Source organism: Diuraphis noxia, unplaced genomic scaffold (assembly GCF_037042655.1).
Source record: "Diuraphis noxia isolate RWA-SAM2 unplaced genomic scaffold, SU_Dnox_SAM2 contig0002, whole genome shotgun sequence".
NCBI lineage: Eukaryota > Metazoa > Arthropoda > Insecta > Hemiptera > Aphididae > Diuraphis > Diuraphis noxia.
The window spans coordinates 31,131,634-31,154,406 of record NW_028301712.1 but is presented as its reverse complement, the minus strand read 5'-3'; the positions used below and the strand labels follow the sequence as shown (position 1 = coordinate 31,154,406).

At 28.6% G+C, this 22,773-nt stretch overlaps 2 protein-coding genes across 4 annotated transcripts in view; both read right to left on the bottom strand.

The window, feature by feature from the left end:
• Positions 1 to 526: 526 nt before the first annotated feature.
• LOC107168164 (putative ATP-dependent RNA helicase TDRD12) overlaps positions 527 to 22,773 on the bottom strand; it is a 53,434-nt gene continuing 31,187 nt past the window's right edge. For both annotated transcript variants that reach the window (XM_089218263.1, XM_015517477.2), the window contains exons 2-4: positions 7,732 to 7,911; positions 2,565 to 2,717; positions 527 to 2,085 (exon numbers count right to left, since the gene is read on the bottom strand). In XM_089218263.1, the coding sequence (XP_089074389.1) occupies positions 875 to 2,085; positions 2,565 to 2,717; positions 7,732 to 7,909 (1,542 nt within the window). In that variant the 5' untranslated portion in view covers positions 7,910 to 7,911 and the 3' untranslated portion in view covers positions 527 to 874. The remainder of the gene's footprint in view (positions 2,086 to 2,564; positions 2,718 to 7,731; positions 7,912 to 22,773) is intronic.
• LOC149058343 (E3 SUMO-protein ligase ZBED1-like) lies at positions 11,410 to 15,277 on the bottom strand. Of its 2 annotated transcripts, XM_089221167.1 has the most exons (5): positions 14,643 to 15,277; positions 14,310 to 14,512; positions 13,952 to 14,065; positions 12,316 to 13,763; positions 11,410 to 12,222 (listed from the first exon to the last, which is right to left on the bottom strand). In XM_089221167.1, exons 2-5 carry the CDS (start codon positions 14,504 to 14,506, stop codon positions 11,888 to 11,890), a joined length of 2,094 nt encoding a protein of 697 aa, XP_089077293.1. In that variant the 5' UTR covers positions 14,507 to 14,512; positions 14,643 to 15,277; the 3' UTR covers positions 11,410 to 11,887. The 2 variants fall into 2 exon arrangements, with proteins under 2 accessions (XP_089077293.1, XP_089077292.1); XM_089221166.1 differs by having other exon boundaries at positions 14,310 to 15,277.

The window sequence follows — 22,773 nt, the reverse complement described above, 5'->3', positions numbered from 1 at the left end:
TTACTAGTTTTTATCTTTATAATTTTGAAAGTTTTTCTCGTCTGAATGATAAATTACTTTTTAACTTCATATCCCTTAGCAAAATATTGTTCAGAATATTTCGTCCTATAACAATACAATTTAATCGTCTATAACTTATAGCTGTTACAATATATTTAAAGTTTAAATGCATGGATAAGTGGACTACTCATAAAATATTAATTTTTGAAAAACGTTGTTTTTAACGACTTGAAATGATTTAAAATATTTTTTATCAAAAACGTTAATTGTTTTTGAAATGATGTTTATCTTTCGTTAAATAGATCACTTATCGTTAGGCAACTGAACATAATATTATATATTATTTATCGTTTTGAACGACGCAACGATAACTTTATGGATGTAAAAAAAAGTATATATATAATATTACAATGGTAATCATTTATATAGGATGTCAGTTAGAGGTACCTATATGCATGTAAGCCGGCAATTTAAGTTGCATAATATTATGACATGCAGTACGAAGTATAACATTATTAAATAGCAGTTAGTGACGTCTAATATATATTTTGTTTGATGATATTATAAGTTTGTGCTGTCACCCTGACCACGATTACCTACTGGTAGATAACCATGATTGTTCTGATCGAAATCACTAACGAATCGATTATGGTTAAGTCGGATGCACAGTTATGTCACGTGTCGTGTCGTGTGAGTATAACCATATTGGTTTGAAAGCTGAGCTGAAGTCAACTCTTGGTATAGTCGGTTGCAACTTGATCATTACATGCGTTACCAAAAAGTAACGTCCAATCACAACGCGATTTGTTCGACACGACACGACACACGACGTAGCTGAGAATCCTGCTTGATGCGCATAATGAAGCACCTAAATCTACGAACTACTATAATTGGACTCTTCGAACGATTTATCAATGGACATGATGTCGGAACACGTCCTGGACAGCGACATTTTGGTGCCATCCACTACGGTTGTGGTCGGCTGGGACTGTTGTCGTACGGGTGTCGTCCCGGGCGAACGTTCGTCGACGAACCGTTGTGGCGACGGCAGTGTCGAGCCGCCACCCGCCGTGCCACGGTTCGCAGTCCTGGCCCATTCGGCGGCGTCGACGACGTCGTTGGCCGACGAACGCCATCCACCCACGCTGCCACGGCCCCCGGCACCAACGCACATCACCGGCGAACCAGACCTCCGGCGGGCCGCCACCACGTCCGAGCAACTGGAGTCCTGTCGCCTGCGCTTCGACTTGACCGGGTGCGGAACGTCGCAAGTGGCCGACCGCGTGCACCGCTTGGCCCGCTGACGGTGATGTTCCGCCGCCATGGCCGAGGCCGCGGCGTACGCGATTATTGTGTCGTCCAGCTCGACCGGTGTCTGTCTGCGCAGAACGTGCCGCCGGGCCGTGTCCGATCGGCGGCTTCTGTCCCGCACCCGCATCGTCACCGGGCACTCGTTGGGCACGTGCAGATCCAGTACCATCGAGCCCCGCGATCCCCTGGACGACGTTCTCATCGGGTCGTTGACGGACTCCCTGCTACCATCGCAGCCTTGCTTGTTGCCGTTGCTGCAGGTGAAATTTCCAAAGTTGTTGCTGTTGCTGTACGTCAACAGGCCAGAACTGCTGTGCCGGGATCGGGGCGGTGAGAACAGCGGGTTGTAGTCTTGCGTGTCCATCGACATGGCCTGACGGCGCAAAGTGTGCGGACTGAGCAGCGCTCGGCCACCCGACGACAGCACGTGCACCGCATGCTTGTGCCTCAAAGGCAGCCTGCCGACGCCCGACTGTGTGGCGCCCACTGATCCGCGGTTCGTCGACGCCAACGCGGCGGCCGCCAGATTCGGCGCCGACGGGCTCTTGTTCATCTTATGCCGTCCGCCGTCGCACGGATTCTGGTAGCTACTCCGGCCACTGTCGCCCCTGGACAGATAACCGGCAGACGGTGTCTGCCGACCGTGGCCTCGATGACCCGACACCTGGCCACCACCGACGCCGCTGCCCATTATTTTCAATTGGTTGGACATGAATTTGGCCGCCCGGTCGCGCGCCTCGAATGTCATCACGCACGCCGCCACCACGATGAACCCTGAAACAAGATTTTCCCGTCACAGTGGTTCCCAACCATTTTTCACGGAAGTAATTACATATCTTTGATGTATAATCAAGGTTGATTATAAAATTTTCATTTTCATTTTTTTTTTTTTTATGTTAAAAATATTCCAAAAGGCAAAAATGCATATTGTGCTGGACCGGTAAAACATTCAATAGTTATACAAAAAGGGCAAAAGATGGCAATCTACATAAACCCATCAAGCATACTGCATAGTATAAATTACATAGGCCGTTACACGATTAGTCCTTAAATTTATATTTTGACAATTATTTCATGAGTGTAAAATTATGATTTTACATCGTACTCAGTTTCAAAGATACGATAATTATATAGTTCATTTAAGATTTGCATTAATAATCGAATGAAATAATTTTTAGTCGATATTAGTTTTTTGATTAATTTATTATATTTTGTTTTATACTATATGCAAATAATATTAACTCAATATTTACCTCCAACGCCCATCACAATTGGTCCGGCGTATGACAACTTATATATATGAGATGATTTTTTTGTTGTTTTTGTTGTACGTATGGATGTACTCGAATTACCATTATCAGTTTTTGTGACAATGTCATCTGACGAAAGCTGTTCTGCATAATATCCTATACAAAAAGTGTACAAACAATATTGTCAACAATGTTAGTAAAATATTTTTTAAACCGTAATATACCAATAAAAATCCCAATAAACTTGTTAGAAAAATTACTCAAAACTTCATACATTATATTTTCAAGTTTGTAAATTTAAAAATTGGGAAATTAAACATTTGGTGAATCTTTGTACTGATAACAATATGATTTAAAATATATTATTCTCGTAAATAGTAATAATAGATATATATGATAATTTTCGAAATTTTCAATTGGTATTTTCAGTTTATCATAATATTATAGTCTTGTTTTTTAGATTTTTAGATATGTTAACATAATGTAATGAATAGTTTTATTTTTTAATTATTTGGCAATAGAGTCTCACTTTTTATGGTTTTAAAGGTGAAATCAGATTCTACATTGTAACCATTTTAATTTTTTTTTTTTTTACCGAACGTTTAAATATCTCATGGCATCAAGTCAGTGAGACTCCAAAAACGTCTCGACGGTCAACTCATACTTTTTTTTTAAACATAGTACTCAAAATATAATAACATACCTATACAATAAAAAATATATATATATTTTTTTAATTTAGTGTATCTATATTTGTGTTAGAATGAACGAGACTTGGATACTAGATACTTCTCACTAGTCACACAGTATTAATCCAAATATCAAAGGGAAGAAAAAAGTAATACAAATACCAACTTAAAAGACGTAGTTTTAATATACGCCAAATTAATTCAAAAATGATAAATGATAAGTAACATAAGCACAACGCTTGCAAAATCATGGTAGTATTAATAATGTAAGTACCTACTGTCTTCGTAACTTAAAAATAGAACCGAAATAACCCTTACTATACATTTTAAGAATTTATAATAAAGAATTGTATTCAACGTCTCAAAATGTAATTGTATAACTAAACTGCCATATAATATATAGTAGGGTACTAGGGTACTAGGGTGCTATAGTCTATGGACTATAAGGATAAAGGATCATAACTCATAAGTGAACTTTTAATATTATATGAAATAAGGCCAAAATCGTTTTAATAATTTTAATATAAATAGAAAGGTAGCTTAGTAAACAAACGTGGCTTCTATGTTTACCTACATTCAGAATGATATTAAAGTTATTTAATAATGAAATTTATAAATCATTCAGTGGAGTGTCCTAGTTTTCAAATTGTATTAATTTTTCTAAAGTAAAACCTTTGATTTGAACCTTTTATAAAGGTTTATTATATTTTACAATTTTAATTGAACTTTGAATAAAAGTTGACTAAGCAAGTTTAAACTTCTGTTACCTACTTGATTTCGTTTTGTTCTGTTGGATCAGAATTCAGAAACACTAAAATGTATGCATGAAAATGGTTTTTTTAATTTTACGTTACTCTCTATAGTTTTATAACGATTTTTAGCCTGAAGGAAACTATCTCGAGTAATCAGATTAAAGTAAACTTATGTTGAATATAATAGATTTATAATAATGTATAACTTTTAAACAATTCATGTAATTAAATTTATATGCAATTAAAAATAATAAATTTTACTCATACCACGTAGGACACGTAGGTACATAAACTTGAACCTATAAACCTAATTTTTATATTTATTGTAATTTCACCGGAACACCTAACTTTTAATCATAATTTAATTATAGAAAATTCAATTATACATTTTTCAGAAAACTAAAATAGATTTAAAATTATTTATTTATCAAATATCATTCAAATTTGTTTTTTTAAATTTTTTTTTTAATTCAAATTGCTGAAGACTTAAAAGTAAAAATACCTCCAAATAATAACAACCAAAAAATTCTATACGAATTACAAATGTTGTTATCGTTGAATTTTTAAATTATTATACGATATATACATATGTATTATACGTAAATTAACCTGAAAGAAAAATATATTGGTTTTTCATCAAAATGTATTGATAAATTATAATACAATTAAAAATGAACTTTGAAAATTTTACTAAGTTTTTGCTTTTATTCTATACAGGCATAATTTATAGTTAGCTATAGTTCTGGTTATGATTTTGATAGAATAATTCATCAGACATCAATTACATAATGTAGTGCATAACTCAAAATAATTTATACTCGTGTTCGAATAGAAGGAATGTTAATTTTATGAACATAATATTATAAATAAAAATTATAAATATGTCAATCGATTAGGCTATAAGTTCATGTTAGTATGGGGTAGGTAACTGGTACCTACGTCTTACGTGTATCATTATACTTATACAATAATAATTCCGACAACAGACCAATTGTAGATAAGTATGAGTACGCTTTGCTTAGTAAGAAGTATTTTTTTTTTATTACGGTTAATTGTTAAGTAAAATAAATTAACTGCAAAAAAAAATATAACTGTTAATTGTTATTAGTTATTAGTTATTACAGATTGTTATCTATTTATATCTAATATATAAAAATCTCGTGTCACAATGTTTGTTACCAAACTCCTCCGAAACGGCTGGACCGATTTTCATGAAATTTGTTGTGTATATTGAGTAGGTCTCAGAGAGTGATGTAAACTATTTTTCACACCCCTATTTTAATTTTAAAGGGTGGCTCATACAGGGATTTTTTTAACCTACGTCTATCATCTGTCTGTCTGTTTGTCCTTTATGCATTCCTGAACGGCTGGTACGATTGCGACGAAATTTAGTTAAGAGATATATTAGACCTATGAGCAGAAGAGAGGTTAAGTTAAAAAGTGATAAGCCCGACCCTGGGAGATGCTCAAACAGACATTTTGCAGTAGGTTTATCGCTACAAGTGTATGGACTAAATTTGGAAAATCCATGCTTCTCACATGGACAGCTGTATGTAGCATGCTCACCCGTCGGAAAACCTTCTGGTTTATTTGTGTATGCACCAGAAGGAAGAACAAAAAATATTGTGTATCCAAATGCATTTCAATAAATATCATTCAATTGAATACTTAAATTATCAGACTTTTCGCGATAAAATGAATAAAATTACATAACAATAAACTAAATTGATTGCCATTGTAAGATTATTACTTGCTATATTTTAACCATTATTTATCTATATGTATTAAAAATATTTCAAACATGATCACAGGTAACGAATTTAACACAGTTTGAGACATTTAAAAGGTAGGATTTTTAACGGGCTACAAAATGCACGAGTTCAGCTAGTATTCCAATAAATATTAAATAAATACTTTATTATTTATTATTATATTTAATTTATAAATAGTACGTCGATGGTAAATGTATATAATTACATTGATACATAATATAAATAATAAAAGCTAATGGAAACTTGTTTTTTAACATATATGATTTTACAAAAAAAAAAATATGCCACTTATTTCTATAGGCAAAAATATAAAATATAATTAATTATCATTATTAGGGTGAAAATATTATATAAATATTTATTACTTTTTTTCCACAGTACCTCAAACTGTTTATTGTACTCTGAGAGTACTTATAAAAATATATTATTAAACATTAATAAAAAATAAAAATAAACTTCAGGTCAATGTTGCCGTAATAAATAAATAAATTTGATTTTACAGGACATTAAATATTTTACTGGTTAATATTCTTATATTTTATGAAAGAAATGTATAAATAAATGATAAATATACTATAAGTATTAACTATTAATCATATTATATTATATTTATACATCTTTATAAATATCAACATTGAATAATAAAAAATAACTGATACTTTGATATAGTAAATAGGATGTAAAATGAGAAGAGATTTAACCTAAAGATTATACGGATCAATCCCTGCAGTTTGATGATATTCTTAATACTTAGATATTTCAATGTGAGTGGTATTAGTGTCTAAGAAAAACATTTTCCCCTGCTTTTTGTATGCACACCCAATATTTCTATTCAATGTCAATCTATCCCATATTATTATGTAAATAAATTGGTAAATATTTATTTTATTTAAATTATATTTATATTATTCCTAATTAATAAGTTGTATTACCCGTTGCTAGTTGCTCGACAGTGATTTTTTTTTTAAATACCTATCAACGCTACAATTGACATAAAGATAAATTCATATCTAAGATTTGAAAATGAATTACTAGATTCCCCTTAAGTTTTACTACATTCAACAAACAAAAAAAGTCTACGAGCGTTAGTTACCCATATTGGATTTTCACTCATGAAATAACAAATTCTTACACAACAACTTTCGTATTTTATAATTATTAAAAATTATAACTGTAGGTACTTTAAATGTTAATGAAATGTTTATTTTATAATTTTGTTAACATGATAACATTTTAAAAATACTTTGACTCGTTTTAAGTTGCTAAGAGACATTTAAAATTTAAATTGTTTTTAGTTTTTCATTTGATAAATGGTAAAAAAAAATTAATTCGTTGGATCTAAACGCTCGAAAATTGAGTATAAGGTTTCTCACAAGTACCTGTTTATAATAGCAATATTGATAAACTTTAAAGATCCGTATATATGATTTATTTTTAAATCATGAATGTTTCCAAATTATTTTTCAATTGGAAATTCGTAAACAATTTTTTTCTTTTAACAGCGAACATGAGAAATTTTAAAGGAAGATTCACTATAAATGTTTCTACCTTAAACAAAAAAAAAAGTTAACGAGAAAACCAACATTAATTTTTTATGCGCGTTTGAATTTAAAAATCTTACAATATTGGATATTTAAGACTTGACGAATTTCCATCTACATAGATTTTTGATATTTTATTGTGATTCGAAAACGAATAACCGTAGACACTTGAAATTTTCACAAAATATTTATTTTACATAACATTATAGTTATTTTAATTATTTGAAAGAGAATTTAATTTAATATTCATCATAATATCGTAGTATATCTTACCTATTGAATTTAAAATACTATAAATATACAATAATTCACAATATTAAATATTAATATTAATATTTAATATAATTTTTTTATTACAATAAAAACTGTAATGTTTAATAAATATTTGAGTTGTAAAATGTAAAATATGTACTTACCAATAATGGCCATTATGGCTCCGACAGCCATCAAAAACAATCCAAAAGATAATGCTTTGCATGCGTTCCAAAAGCATTTTTCCGCAATCGCTTTACTAGCTGCACTCAAAATTTGAACGTCTACATTTGTTCGCCGATCCAAACCAGACATCCGATATGAAGAGCTACATTGCCGCATCACTTCATATACACAACAAATAAAATATTTACATTTAATAAGATGTTTGTTTTAAATAAGAGATAAATTTAATTTGTATAGAAGATATTATGCATTTTTAATCGATTATAATAATATCAATTATTATATATAAAATACATTATGTTATGCTTAAATTTTATTAATATTCGCTATCTGCTGCGCTATCACAAAGTATCTACCTACTATTATAATAGTACAATTCTCACGAGTTTCATTGCCACCGTGAAATCAAAAAATAATATAATCCAGAACACGATTTATTTATCCGATGCGTTTTAATATAGGTACAATTTTCGTTTTTGAAAACTTATTGTCTGATCAGTGATCACTACCATTTGTGCTATAAAATAAGACTTTCGATCTTATATGTTACAATTTGATTACATTAAGTATTAACCTAAATCATTTTCTGAGCTGCTTAGTAGCAATCGATACTTCATTTACGTCAAGTTATTTTTATGTTAAACTCCTAGCTAGAAAGCAGTCGATGGTACAAATGTAGGTACAATGTATTGTAATAATAAATTCTTTTTACTAGAGATGAAAAGATAAATTCCACACAACAACAATGTATAGGTATGGCCGATAAATAATATTTTTATTTTTATTTGAAATAAATATAGGATGTTAAAAAAATCGTTATCCTATATAACATACTAGTAGGTAGGGCCCGGATTTATATAATGGTCTAAAAACCTATATATTATATTAGCAAAGATATGTGCTTGAGTACCTATTTCAAATAGTATGAGCATAATATGTTACTCGTGATTATATAATATTACGGTATGCAACGCATTACGGATTCGGTATAGCTATGCTATATAGCCTATATAGCTTATTATGAGTAAGGGTACTCCAAACCGACTATGAACATTTATGAGTTATATATTTTCAATCAGTTATATATAATACATAAAATATTATATAGATATACAGTATATAATATACTCATATACCTATATACAGGATTTCCCGTGAGGATATACTCATTAGCCGTAGAGGGACTCGCCGCGCACCGTCTGGATAAAAACCAGTTTTTTGCGTTTTATTTACAAACTAAAAAAATTATTAAAAAACTTGGGATTAATGAAAATAAAATGTTAAAAGATCAAAATTTTCAGAAAAATAAATTCTATAAAATAGGTTTCTTTATTTTTTTCAAAAATGTCTGGCGGGCTGGTGAAAGTGTCATACGGAATGTCCTAATCCGAAACCCAACAAAAAAGCGTCCAAGGGGAAGACCTCGACAGCGGTGGTTAGATAGAGTTAAGAAAGATATTTCAGATACCGACGAGACAAAGCGATTGGAAGATGCAATGGACCGGAATATATGTAGAAGTTTGGTTGAAGCGTGCAAAAGGCCTTAATGGCTTGTATAGCATAAAAAAAAAAGTACAAAAACAATAATGTGCCATTGGTACCTTGAACATTTTACTCTAAGCAAAAATAGCATTAAATTTATTTTATTATTAAGTTATTAAATTAATTGAGTTATAACCAATTTAATATAAGATGTTCAAAAACAAAGAGGCCAATTATATAACATAATAAGTGTACTTATATATTTATTTCAGCACAATATATCGGTTTTTATTAGAAAAAGCATTAATCATATCAGTATTATTGATCTGTTTTGCCAAATCTTTTTCAATATTGATAATACATAGAAAGGTCATTGAATCTATTTTCAGCCATTGTAGATCGCATCCAAGTTTTTATTCGGTTTATTGTAGAAAAAATTGTGAGAGCCAGGGGGGCTAAGACCTGTACTTTAAAATTCTGAGGGGGCTTAGTCCCCTCTAGCCCCCCCCCCCCGATTTCCGCCTATGTATATGTAACAAATTGTTGTTGTCGATACTTGTAATGATTAATTTAACTACAACTAAAACATTATAATATATCATCATCATTGGAGCAATGGAATGGAAAATAACTTTTGTCAGTTTTATATTTATATTATTAATGTTTAAAATTTTAATTAAACAACTGTTTCTAAAAATATGAAAATCCATTTCAATGTTAATCATAAATCAAATAGTATAAAAGGTACTTTTTTATATTTCCTTTGACTCCTTTGTGGACTCAACAATCTGCTCAAATATTTTGATACAGTCATTTTCTAAGAAATAAGAAATCAATTATCTACTTGAAACACGGTTCTATGATAATATAAAACTCGTTATAAAAAATGTATTTTATTCTCTATTTTTCACTCTGACATTTTTAAGTGTAAATAACTACTTCACTGTCTTCTCTTAATCGAACCAATATTAAATTGTTATAATAAAAATGAAAAACTAAAAACACTAGATTTTTTAAATAATCATAAATTTTTTGAAAACATAATTACTTTAATGTTTTCGTCACATCCATTAATGAAATTCACCATTTCATGAAAAGTTATCCAATTCATAAAGTGGAAACCGTTTTTTCCACTTAATGAAGTAGTAAAACATTTTAATAGATACTACTTGTACAAGTTATACTCTATACATATTATCGATGGATACTAATTGAAAGTAAACCTGAACATACTTAGTGAATCACTCTCTAAATACAAATATAATACCAAAAATAAAATCAATTTACACGCTTGTTCTTTTTCTCCCATTTACATCACCGCCATCCAACCTAATTCGTGTTCATCTCTCATATCTCTTCGATTAGTTATATCCTTTTATCATATAATTATATACATCATACATGTATCCAGAATTTGTTTGATTTAATATATTATTATTTGTTATAAAACAACGATGTGTTACGATGGCAGTGGTGGATTTGAGGGGGGGGTGACGTGGCAATTACCCCTCCCTAGGGAATTTTTTTACTTAAATTATAGCGCCGTATGATAAAATGAACAAGAAAGTCATAAGTCATAGCTATAACATTAAACTTATAAATAGGTAAATGATACAAAAAAAGGTATTTTTTTAAATATTATAATGGGAAATATGTATTCAGTTACGTCTTTGTTATTACCTATCAGTCTATGATACCGATTCGCCCCCTCCTCAAAGATCTTCAGATCCGCTACTGTACGATGGTATACGCATATAAAATATTATGGTAGGTATAGTATACTAGTATGATATATAGGAGTATATACTATACACTAGGGTTGACGGTATTGAAATTTGAAACCGGTATTGCGGTATTAGATTCGGTACCGGTATGAAACGGTATACCGTGATACCGGTATATACCGAAAAACCGTAATACCGGAAAACCGTAATACCGAAAAACCGTAATACCGGAAAACCGTAATACCGAAAAACCGTAATACCGGAAAACTAAAAAACACTGAAATTATGTGCTGAGGGAGTAAACAATTTTTAAAAAACATTATATTACAATATAATATGTTATATATAAATATTTATTTTATTATATAATTATATAGAGGGTATGGCAAAGAAACTACCTTATTTAAAAAAAATAATAACACAGTGTCATAGTGTAGGGGATGTCTTTTTTTTCAATTTACAGGGAGTCATTAAAGTTTAAATTTTTTTTTTCTTAAATCATATTATTAAGGCGATTAAAATAATTAGGGTCTTTCCTCAGGTCTTTATTTTTGTAATAAGACAAGATATGATGAAGGAGTACCTTCCCCCCTTAGGATTTTTTTTAAATTGATTTCATGAACACATCAAAAAACATGTTATATCAGGGTCTGTAAAAGGCAAAAAAAGCACACTCTGAAAAGGATTTACAAAAAGCTGAGCACACCACTAAAAACAAGAACTGTTTCTAAATAATAAAAAATTATTAAATCAGTAAAATTTAAACATAAAATAAACAAATTTATTAGTATTCTTTTACTAATAAATAAATATTAACAATACAAGCCCTGTCTTTAACAAAATTAAAAATTATTAACTCAGTATACTGTATAACTACTATAACGTTAACATAAGTTCAAAAAAAAGTATTAGAATTAGTCATTAGATATTACTTGGAAATAAATTTTGAGTTCATTGATAAAAAAATGAGTTCTTCAGCATGTCCTGGAGATAGTAATGACCGATGATCTGTAATAATATTCCCTGCAGAGCTAAATATCCTTTCACTAGGCACACTGGTGCCAGGTATACATAAGTACTTCATCGCTAGTAATGATATTGTAGGCAATTGTGAATGATATAGTTTCCACCACTGAAGAGGATCAGCATCAAGAGAAATAAATGGCAAGGATACATATTTTTCCAATTCAATTTGGTTTAAGGCTTCGTCGGTCACATTGTTCATAACGGGACAGTCAAAGTTTTCCAAAAATGCTGCTAATCCTACAGTATCATTAAAACAATATTGATATCAGAAATATTATAGTTTCAGTAAAAATATTTGAATAAAAAAAAACCAATCTTTACTATACATACCATCATTTTTCTGAACCTTGAGTTCCTTACTTTTAGCTTGGTTGCCTATTTCATCCATTTCAAGTTGAATTGAATTTTTTACTGTATCTATATCTCTTGGATCAATATATGCTGATTTGTACCTTGGATCCAAAAAGCATATTTTTTGTAAAAACATTCTACTTTCTTCTTTATTAATGTAACGTTTATGAAATGGTCTTTTTATATCGTCCTTTAAATGATTTTCAATATGATCTAATAAATTATCAATTGTATTCACACTATCCACATGTGTATCAACATCATCATCACTTATGTCTCCACAAACTTCATTTGTGTTAAAATATGAATTTATATTATTATCCATAAGTGTACATTGACTTAAGATTGGAAATAATTGTTCGCTCTCCCCAAAATTTTCACTATTATTCGCTCTAGTTGATTCTTCTTGTGTTAAGGCACAAGTAAAATTTGATGAATTTGTGTGAAGCAAAGTTTTTTCAAGTTTTGTATAAACTGGCCAAATTGAAGAAGCTGTAACAATCTTTTCTGCACCCATATGTTCACCAAGAGTTTTTAGTGGTTCAAAAATTTTGCACATCACCAAAATAAGTTTTTGTTCATTGCAGTTTGGAAGCAGTTTGATTTTTCTTGATTTCAACTTAAATAAAACATCATAAAGAGCATCATAATTATCTCTTACAAACTGAATAGCAGGTAGATTAGTCCACCATCTTGTAACACATGATGCTGGCATAACTTTTTGTGGAAGGTCAAGTTTACATTGCGCATCTTGAAGCAATCTACGTAAGTTTGAACTATAATGAAATGTATATCTTAGTTTGGAAATATTAGAAATAATGGTTTTTATTGGATTTAAATTCATAGATGATGTAACTCCATTATTTAATGTGTGACCAAAACAACTAATATGATTTAAGTCCATTAACTGAACAGCTTTGATAACATTAGTACCATTATCTGTAGTTGCGGCAGATACTTTTGACATAGGAATATTCCAATCTTTAAGTGTAGATTCAATAATATCTTTTAGATTAGTGGCAGTGTGGTCTACATCAAGAATTGTGCAAGCCATACAATATGTTTGAAGAACCCAATCACTATTGATAGTATGAGCTGTTATGCCAATGTAAGGCTGTTGGGCATTGGAAGTCCAACAATCAAATGTAAGCGACAGAAATTGTGCAGAGTTGAGATCATGTTTTATTCTACGTTTTACCTCAAAGTATAAAGCAGGAATTTTGTTATCAGCAAAAACTTGGCGACTTGGGATAGTATATCCAGGACATATGACAGACATTAGGTGTTTAAATCCTTGTTTTGATACAGATCTATAAGGTTGCATATCTGTGGCAATCCAATAGGCAATTGCATTGGTATACTTTTCACTGGTTGTTTTATCCAATTTCTTGTATATGTTCATAGATTGTTGTTTTAGTGTACAAGATCTACAAGTGAATAAAAATAATATTAAATGTAATTATTTCATTTAAGGTCTGTGGGCGAGTGGGTTCCAAATAATTTAGATTACATTTTTTTTAAATTGTTTTTATTGAGTATGTGGTTCATTAACGAATAAGAACAGTAAGTGTACCTATTCTACATATTATAACCTTAAGTTAGATTTTAAACTTACTTGTGAACTAAATTTGTACTGGAATTTAATGGCACTAGTTCATGATGTTCTGCACTATTATTAGCAATGTCACAAGGAGGATCACTGATGTCATCAGTTTCATTCAGATCATTTCTAACAAACAATTTTCAAAATTAACTTGTGAACATAATGGCAGATTAAAGTACAATGGTATTTTATCATCATTATTCATTACAAATATTGAAATATTATGTAAAAAAAAAATGTTTCTTATTATATTATATATTATGTTACAATTATGAAAAGGTTAAATCATTAATAGGTATTTGTATATTATTTACAATTCATAGATTAAATACCTATTAAAATATAAATGTTTATTATTAATTTTGTTTACTTGTTAAAGCTGTTATCTTGACCCTTTATATTCAAAAACTCCAAATGAATATTGGGATGATGTATTCTCAAGTGATTTATCAAATTACTAGTGTTACCTCCTTTAGCTTCAAAATTATTTTTGCACTTTAAACATCTCCCTTGGTCTTTGTTCAATTTTGTGAAAAAATTCCACACTTTTGATCTTTTTCTTGGCATGGTTTTCTAAAAGAAAAAATCATTGTAATATTAGGTAATTAAATAATTACTAATACCAGGTTGAAAAATGTATGTAAGTAACTTTAAAGGTTCTCTGAACTAAACAGATCAATTATCAATAATAGGTACAACTTACCTTTTTAAACAATTAACCAGCCTGCAATAATAAATGCGATTAATTATTATTTAATTATAGGTACAATACTACAATGTAGATGACTCGATGTGTTCAGACGTTCAGTGTACGTTATTACATATTAATATTTAATATATTATCTGTTATCAAAGTCACTCTTACAACAATAATTATGACTCGATGAACGCATTTTCATTAGTAAACAATAACATTACAAAAATAGAATCTATTTTAATTTATATCACGGTCTTATATTATTGGCTATTGCCGTGATATATATTATTGCATGGAGGCATAATAATAAGTGTATAACCAATAACCATAGAATAACCGGTATAACTGATAACACTGGCAAGACTGAAAACTGTTCAGCAATTATATCCAATAACCAGTATACCAAAAAAGCGTCACCAAACGGTACTAGGTACGGTATTTCGGTATTTACGGTTTTACGGTATGCACCGGTATTACGGTTTTCCGGTATGCACCGGTTTTACGGTTTTCCGGTATGTACCGGTATTACGGTATACCGAAAAACTCGTCAACCCTACTATACACATAGGCGGTACTTGGTAGAAACTTATGTGGGTGCAAACGTTTATGGTAATAACATTCACAAATCCATAGGGAAGTTGCCCCCCAGTACGCCCTAATATATAACTATTGCTACAACAAATGTAGTTGAAAAGATTTCTTTATTAATAACTATTAATTGGATCTCTGTATTTCAAATATGTAAAAATATTATTAAAAAACAACTTTTTATTTTGTAAATATATTATTATATTATTATTATTTTAACATTTAATCACGGACGGACTAAGATTTTATTCCGTACAATTAATTGAGTAATCAGATATAAAATATTGAAATGATCCATAGTGATTTTTTATTATCAATACTACATTATTTCAGTATAATTGTTAACAATAAAATAATTAAAATATTTTTTATTGTAGTGATTGTCTGTGTGTGGGTGCAAAATTATACTTTTGCCACCCCCCCCCCCCCTCCAGAAAAATTGTAGTGGGTGCAACTGCACCCTCATGCCCCCCCCCCCCCCTAGATGCCGCCTATGACTATACATGTAGTATATAGTGTATCGTGTAAAACCTAAAAATCATATTTTATGTAAAGTATTCTTGCGCATAATTACATTTTTTAAATATTGAAGTTCAGAAAAATAAGAAGTTTCATTTAGACAACCAATAGTGTAACCTATATTAAAATAGTTATTATTTGATACACGAAAGCTATAATAATTTATGGCTTAATATAGATTTGTATTGTTGTTGTAGGTACTCAAATAAGACTCGTCTCGGAATACAAAATCAATAATACGATAATTAATTTATTATAATAACAATTGTATAGATTTATTATGGCTATTATGTCATTATCAGATCTCTAATAAGTTATATCATAAATTCGCAATAATTCATCGGATAATAGTTGATACTTGGTGATCAAATATTATAATATTATATAAATGTAATGGAATAATACTAGATTAAACTAGATTAAATTTAATATAAAACATGCACGTTTAATAATAATAAATATATTTTACTGAATTCTCCTATTTTTTCCATAAAAGTGCTGCACCTACCTATAGTTAATAATTCATGATGATGATACTCAAGAGAAAAATATTGATTACAGAGTCACAATCAAAAATTGTTTAATAGACTAAGTTTAAAAATTATAGCTAACTATTTGAAGCATCTGAATTTATGAATTTTTATCATCATATTATGTATGACAAGTGTAGGTACCTATAATTATTGTGTTTTGTGTATGCAAGTGCTGCCATAACCATCAAAGTAAAAGGCACTCGATGCACTAAACAATTATTGTTATCAATGCGGAATTAACTAAGTCTTTCTAGTTTCTTTCTATACCTCAACTATAGTAACCAACTATAATTCGTAGGATTTCGATAAATATGTAGTGTAGGCGTATTGACATTTAAATACTTGGGAAATATTTACTCATTTTACCAAAATAAATACCTAGACTGAGCTAGGTGGCCAGAATAAATAGCACGTAAATTCTATTATTTTTATCTAATTTATTTATTAAATACATTTTAAATAATTATATAAGTACCTACACGATTAAAACATAAGCTACAAGTAACTAATACTCTAGGTTTGTGAAATTCTTTTGATTTAACAGTTTAATAATTATATTTATTATTTATTAATTTGGTAAATTTCCATTTAAAATAAGTCTTTCAAAATTAGTCAAAAGTCAAAGTGATTAAAAATTTACATTATTACTCATTTTAGTTCAATAAAATCGTATGTAATTAATACACGTTACACACCCTTACGTTATATTGCTGTAGCGATCAGGAGTAAAATGAATTAATTAATTTTCTCTTACGTTCTATAATTAAAGTTTCTCTGGTATACGAAATAAGAGAGAAGGCCGAAGTCGTTTATCAACGCTATGTATTGTCATTTCCATCGCAAGTAACTATATATATATAACTATAAAAGGTGTAAAGACTGTGCTAATTTTATTATGAAGATTTACCCATTGCGATATCTCCCAAAATAATGGAGATATAAAAATTCTGTTTTGTAATAAAACTCACAGGAATAAGAACTATAATTATTTCATATTTTTATGTTTTGGTAAAAATTAAAACAAATTTTTTATTTAATTATTTCTAAAAAAATTTTATTTTCGATAAAAACTGCGAATTATTTAACACCACGCCGCACGCGTACTCGTACCGACGGCCGTACGATTTCGGAGTGCCTAGTTGTATAATTATATTATATTTCTTCAAAACTAGAAAAAAATATTAAAAATTAATATAATATATAATTCATAAATTAATGAAAATAAAATGTCAATTTTTTCAGAAAAATAAACTACAAAATGGCTATATTATTTTTTTTTGAAAATAAATTAAACAAAAAAAAATATTTTTTATAAACCGGTAAATCCTCGTGGGACACCTGTATATATAGGTACCACACACCTTCTATACATTTATTATTCTATATTAAAATGATAAGCCTACTCAAATTATTATTTCACAGCCCAAGTGAATTATTTAATTTTTTTAAATAAAATAAAAAATGCGGGTAAGTCTTGAATGTCACTCTGCTGTACAGTATATAGGTTACAAGTGGGTTACTGTAGATGGAATTAAATTTGAATCCAATTATATTATATCATTGTACCTGTATGAAAAACGATTCTGAGCGGAGATGGTTTACCTGTCTAGGATATATTATAGATTATTAAAAATTTTCAAATTTTAGATATCAAAAGAAAATTTTTTATGAATTTATTCTAGTTTAAAATAATTTGTGAATTTTGGTTAGGTTTTTTGTTAAAATTAAAACTTTAAATGCTTATAAAAAAAAGCGGGTAAGTCGTGGATGTCGCTTTGCTGTACTGTAGGTTACTGTAATGGATGGGATTAAATTTGAATGCAATGATAGGTATCATTGTATACGAAAAACGATTCTGAACGGAGATGATTTGTCATTCTATTTAAATATTGTCATATATTCTATTTTGAAACAAATATTTTATTTTTCAATTAAGACGCATTTTGCATATGGCATGGTTAATCAATTAGTGTAGTTATCATAATTCATAATACTTTATATTATCATAGATAATATTATCATACATGTACCTGGTTTGAGGATAAATCGTTATCATTACGCGATTTCATAAAAATTTAAAACTCAAACGCTCAAAACATTTTTCCTATAATGACACTTCAAATTTTCTCTATAGCTATTTGAAGCAAAACTTATGGAAAACTTGGTGTTAAATTTTATAACCTTAGATATAAATACAAACAATATTATGAATTTTGAACTACAAAATAATTTGCAAATATTCTTGGTTTTGACGAATTTTTGTCAATATTTGAAATTCAAATGCTAATTAAAATTTAATTTGAATTTCCGGTGGACATTTTTTTTGTGATAAATATTGACAAATTTGTAAGGAATCTTGTATTAAATTTTCAAATCTTAGGTATAAAAGGAAAATTTTTTATGAATTTCTAGAATAAAATAATTTACGAATTTTCGTGATTTTTACGTATGTTGTCAAAATTAAAATTTGAATGCATGTAAAAAAAAAATTTGGCTATATATTTCTTTTATTCTTCAACTGCTATTGCAAAACTATATTATGAGCCTTGTATTAAATTCTCAAATCTTAGAATTAAAAAGAAAAACTTTTATGAATTTCTATCTAAGATAATTTGAACATTGCCGTATATTTTATGTATTTAATCAAATTTTGAACTGTAAATTCTTATAAAAAAAATTTGTGACTATATCTTTCTTTTATTTTTCAACTGCTATTGTAAAAATATGTTAGGAGCCTTGTATTAAATTTTCAAATCTTAGGTATAAAAGGAAAATACTTGATGAATTTCTAGTTTAAAATTATTTGCGAATTTTCGTGATTTTTATGTATTTTGTAAAAATTCAGACTTTGAATGCTTTAAAAAAAAAATGTATTCATGTATATTTCTTTTATTTTTCAACTGCTATTGTAAAAATATGTTAGGAGTCTTGTATTAAATTTTCAAATCTTAGATCTAAAAAGAAAATTTTTTATGAATTTCTATCTAAGATAATTTGAACATTGCCGTAATTTTTACGTATTAAGTCAATATTTGAACTTCAAATACTAATAAAATAAAATTGTACCTATGTATTTTTATAAATTTTTAATTACTATAAGAATAACTAATGAGGAACTTTGTATTCAATTTTCAAATATTTTGATTGGGCCAAAAAAATTTTATCAACCCTTCAAAAAAATTTTTCAGAAATATTGAAAATTTCAGTTGTCTATAAATATCTCAAAAAAAGTCAAAATATTTTGAAAATTAAATCATGTAAAGAAAATGCCAATCTTAATAACTGGTAAAATTTTCAAGTATCTAGGACTCATACTTTTTGAATAATAACAAATATTTAAAATCGTTTCAGGATAAATCGTTATCGTTACGCTATTTCGTAAAAATTTAAAATTCAAACGCAATTAAAATTTTTCCTATAATGACGCTTCGAGTTTTCTCTATAGCTACTTGAAGTAAAACATATGGAAAACTTAGTGATGTATTCTTAATCTTTAGTTATAAACACAAAAAATATAAAAGCTTATTAAAAAAAATTGTGGCTTACGATTTTTAATTTTTTTTAGCTACAATAAGAAAAACTCATAAGGAACCTTGTATTAAATTTTCAAGTTTTTTTGGTCGTCCAACATTTTTTTACCGACACTTCAAAAAAAAATTCTCAAAAAAAGTGTAAATTTCAGTGGTCTATAAATAACTCAAAAAAAGTCAAAAATTTTTGAAAATTAAACTGTGTATAGAGAACACTAACATAAACATTTGGTGAAAATTTCAAGTACTTAAAGTGATTATTTTTTGAATTACAACCATATAAAAAAATCGATTTGGTCGAAAACTGATTTTGCGTAAAAATTCCCGTTTTTCTGTCATTTTTTTTTTGTTTTTCTCGATTTTTTTTGAAAACTGTTGGAAAATGTTTATTTTTGACCTCTATAATGCACCAAGGATCTTCAATTTTACATCGGAAACCACCCCCAAAGTTTGAAATCGAAGCATTATTTCGACTAGTTATGCTGTACACAGACACAAAAAAAAAAACAAAAAAAAAAAAAAAAACACACATCATTGTAAAATCAATACATTCATCACTTCGTTCAGATTCTAAAAAAATCGTGTCTATGTATTTTTAATATTTTTCAACTGCTATTGTAAAAATATGTTAGGTGTCTTGAATTCAATTTTCAAGCTTTTCTACCCAAAAAATAAATGTTTATCGATATTAATTTAAAAAAAAAAAACTAATAATGATCGAAAATGCATATGCCTATAATTAGTTCAACTTAAATCGATAAGCGGATAGAATATACTTATATAAATATTCGGTGAAAATTGCATGTATCTATGGTCAATGGTCATTTGTTTTAAATTTTACAATTTTACATCAAAAACCAAAATCGATTTTGTCGAAAACTGCAATGATTGTGCGTAAAATTTCCCGTTTTCTCTTAATTTTTAGTTTGTTTATCACGATTATTTAGAAAAATATTAAGAATTGTTTACCTTTGTTCCCCAAAGTACTAAAGTATTCACTTTCTAATCGAACGAGGTACTGAAGTCAAAAATCGAAGCACTTTTACTGTCCCAAAACGTGATGACAGACACAAAAAAAACACACACACATCATGATAAAATCAATACATTTCTCGCTCCGCTCAGAATCTAAAATGGCATTGGGTTATTGTTAATTAATAGCAATAATATTAGGTATACTATAAAATATCAAAGGACATTTATTTTTCTTGACATAATAGAGGTACACATTTTTCAATAATATAAAGTTTTTTAAATAATTTCAAATCCACCATAGTTTGTTTAAAACAAAAATTTAGATAGATCGTATAGAGTTAAAGTTGAACTGGTTAAGTTCAAGAGAACACTAAAATTCCCACATGACATCTTATATTACGAATCCATTAACACTGACAAAATATTTCTTTACAATCGTATGTTTAATTTAACCAGAGTACAGTATTTGTATTATAAATTTAAAATTTAAAACACATGCTAACGATAGACGCTTCAAACTTGAACGTTCTTGGATTGTCTCAACTATATCTAACTAAACCTACATTTAATTAGTGTAACTGTGTAACTAAACCGTTTTACTGTACATAATTCTTTAATTTTTAATTTTATATCTTTATCATTGTCATCGTCATAATATCATTCATTACTATTAATTTATTACAACGTATTATAGGTAAATTATATAACACATTAAAAATGTAGCAAAATAATATAACATTAAGTGTAGATCCGTTGTCATTAATCTTGACTTCATTAAATAAAAAAATAAATAAATACAATTTGTATGTATTTTGTAAGTTTGGATACCATTATATACCAATACCAACATAAATTATAAATATTAGGTACGTAATAGGTATACATTTGTCATTTATTATGAAATATTTATTTATAATAAAATATATTTTATACGATATAATTATTGGATCAAAATGTTTTTCGAGTAATTTTAAAATATAATATAGGTAGCTTTTAATAACATGGTCTTACAATAATTGTTGTAAGTCTATTATATTATATATATTATGATTCCGAGGTTCCAAAAGAAAATGTATCTATTATAGATAATTTATAGATAATCTATAGGTATGTTCTACATTATATGAAGTCTCTTGATTTATTTTATTTTCCAGAGATTATAATAGGGTGCATTAAGTTCGATATAATAACAACTTCAAGTACCTAACTATATCTATATCAATACCTATTGAATTCATTAATAGTACCAAACCTTCCATTGTTGTACAAGATTTAAAGGTAAATTTTAAACGCAAAAAAATATAATTAAATGTTCTATTATAATACACATGGCGTTGCGCAATGTGCATTTTTTATATAGTGTTTTTCTAATCTATTGAGATGGATAAAAAATGTATCCTTTAACAAGTTTTTTAAAGAGAAAATATGCGTATACCTGCAATAGGTAACTATATTATATGTATAATATGATTAGTGCAGGTTATCTTAATTTATCGTGAAATACTTTTGACATAGGTGCGATGTGAAATAAATGTAATTCGTTCCAGAAGACTAAATGAAAAAAAAATGGACAAAGTGGAGAAATGGAATTACTTTGCACGGGATGCATCTCGAACAAGCGTTCGAGTTATAGACGTTATAGTACGACAGACTATATTATGCAGAGAGAGAGATGAAATATCACGGGTTTAATAGTGTATAAGTATTATAAATAGTAATACATCATATTAAACGTTATATCTTAAATGTATGATATATTATGTAGTAGTTGTATATCGTCCCAGTTCATGCAAAACACACCAAGACCAAAAATCGGTTTTTCCGGTTTATTATTAGACAACATTCAGTTTAAAATCTACAATATGCTATATTCAATTAAGTCCTAATATAATTTTTAAAGTATTCAATAAATAATTTAAAATGACAACAAGTCCATTTGATACTTTCCTTAATACGCAGAACACACTAAGTTCACTTGTTACATGTTAAAAT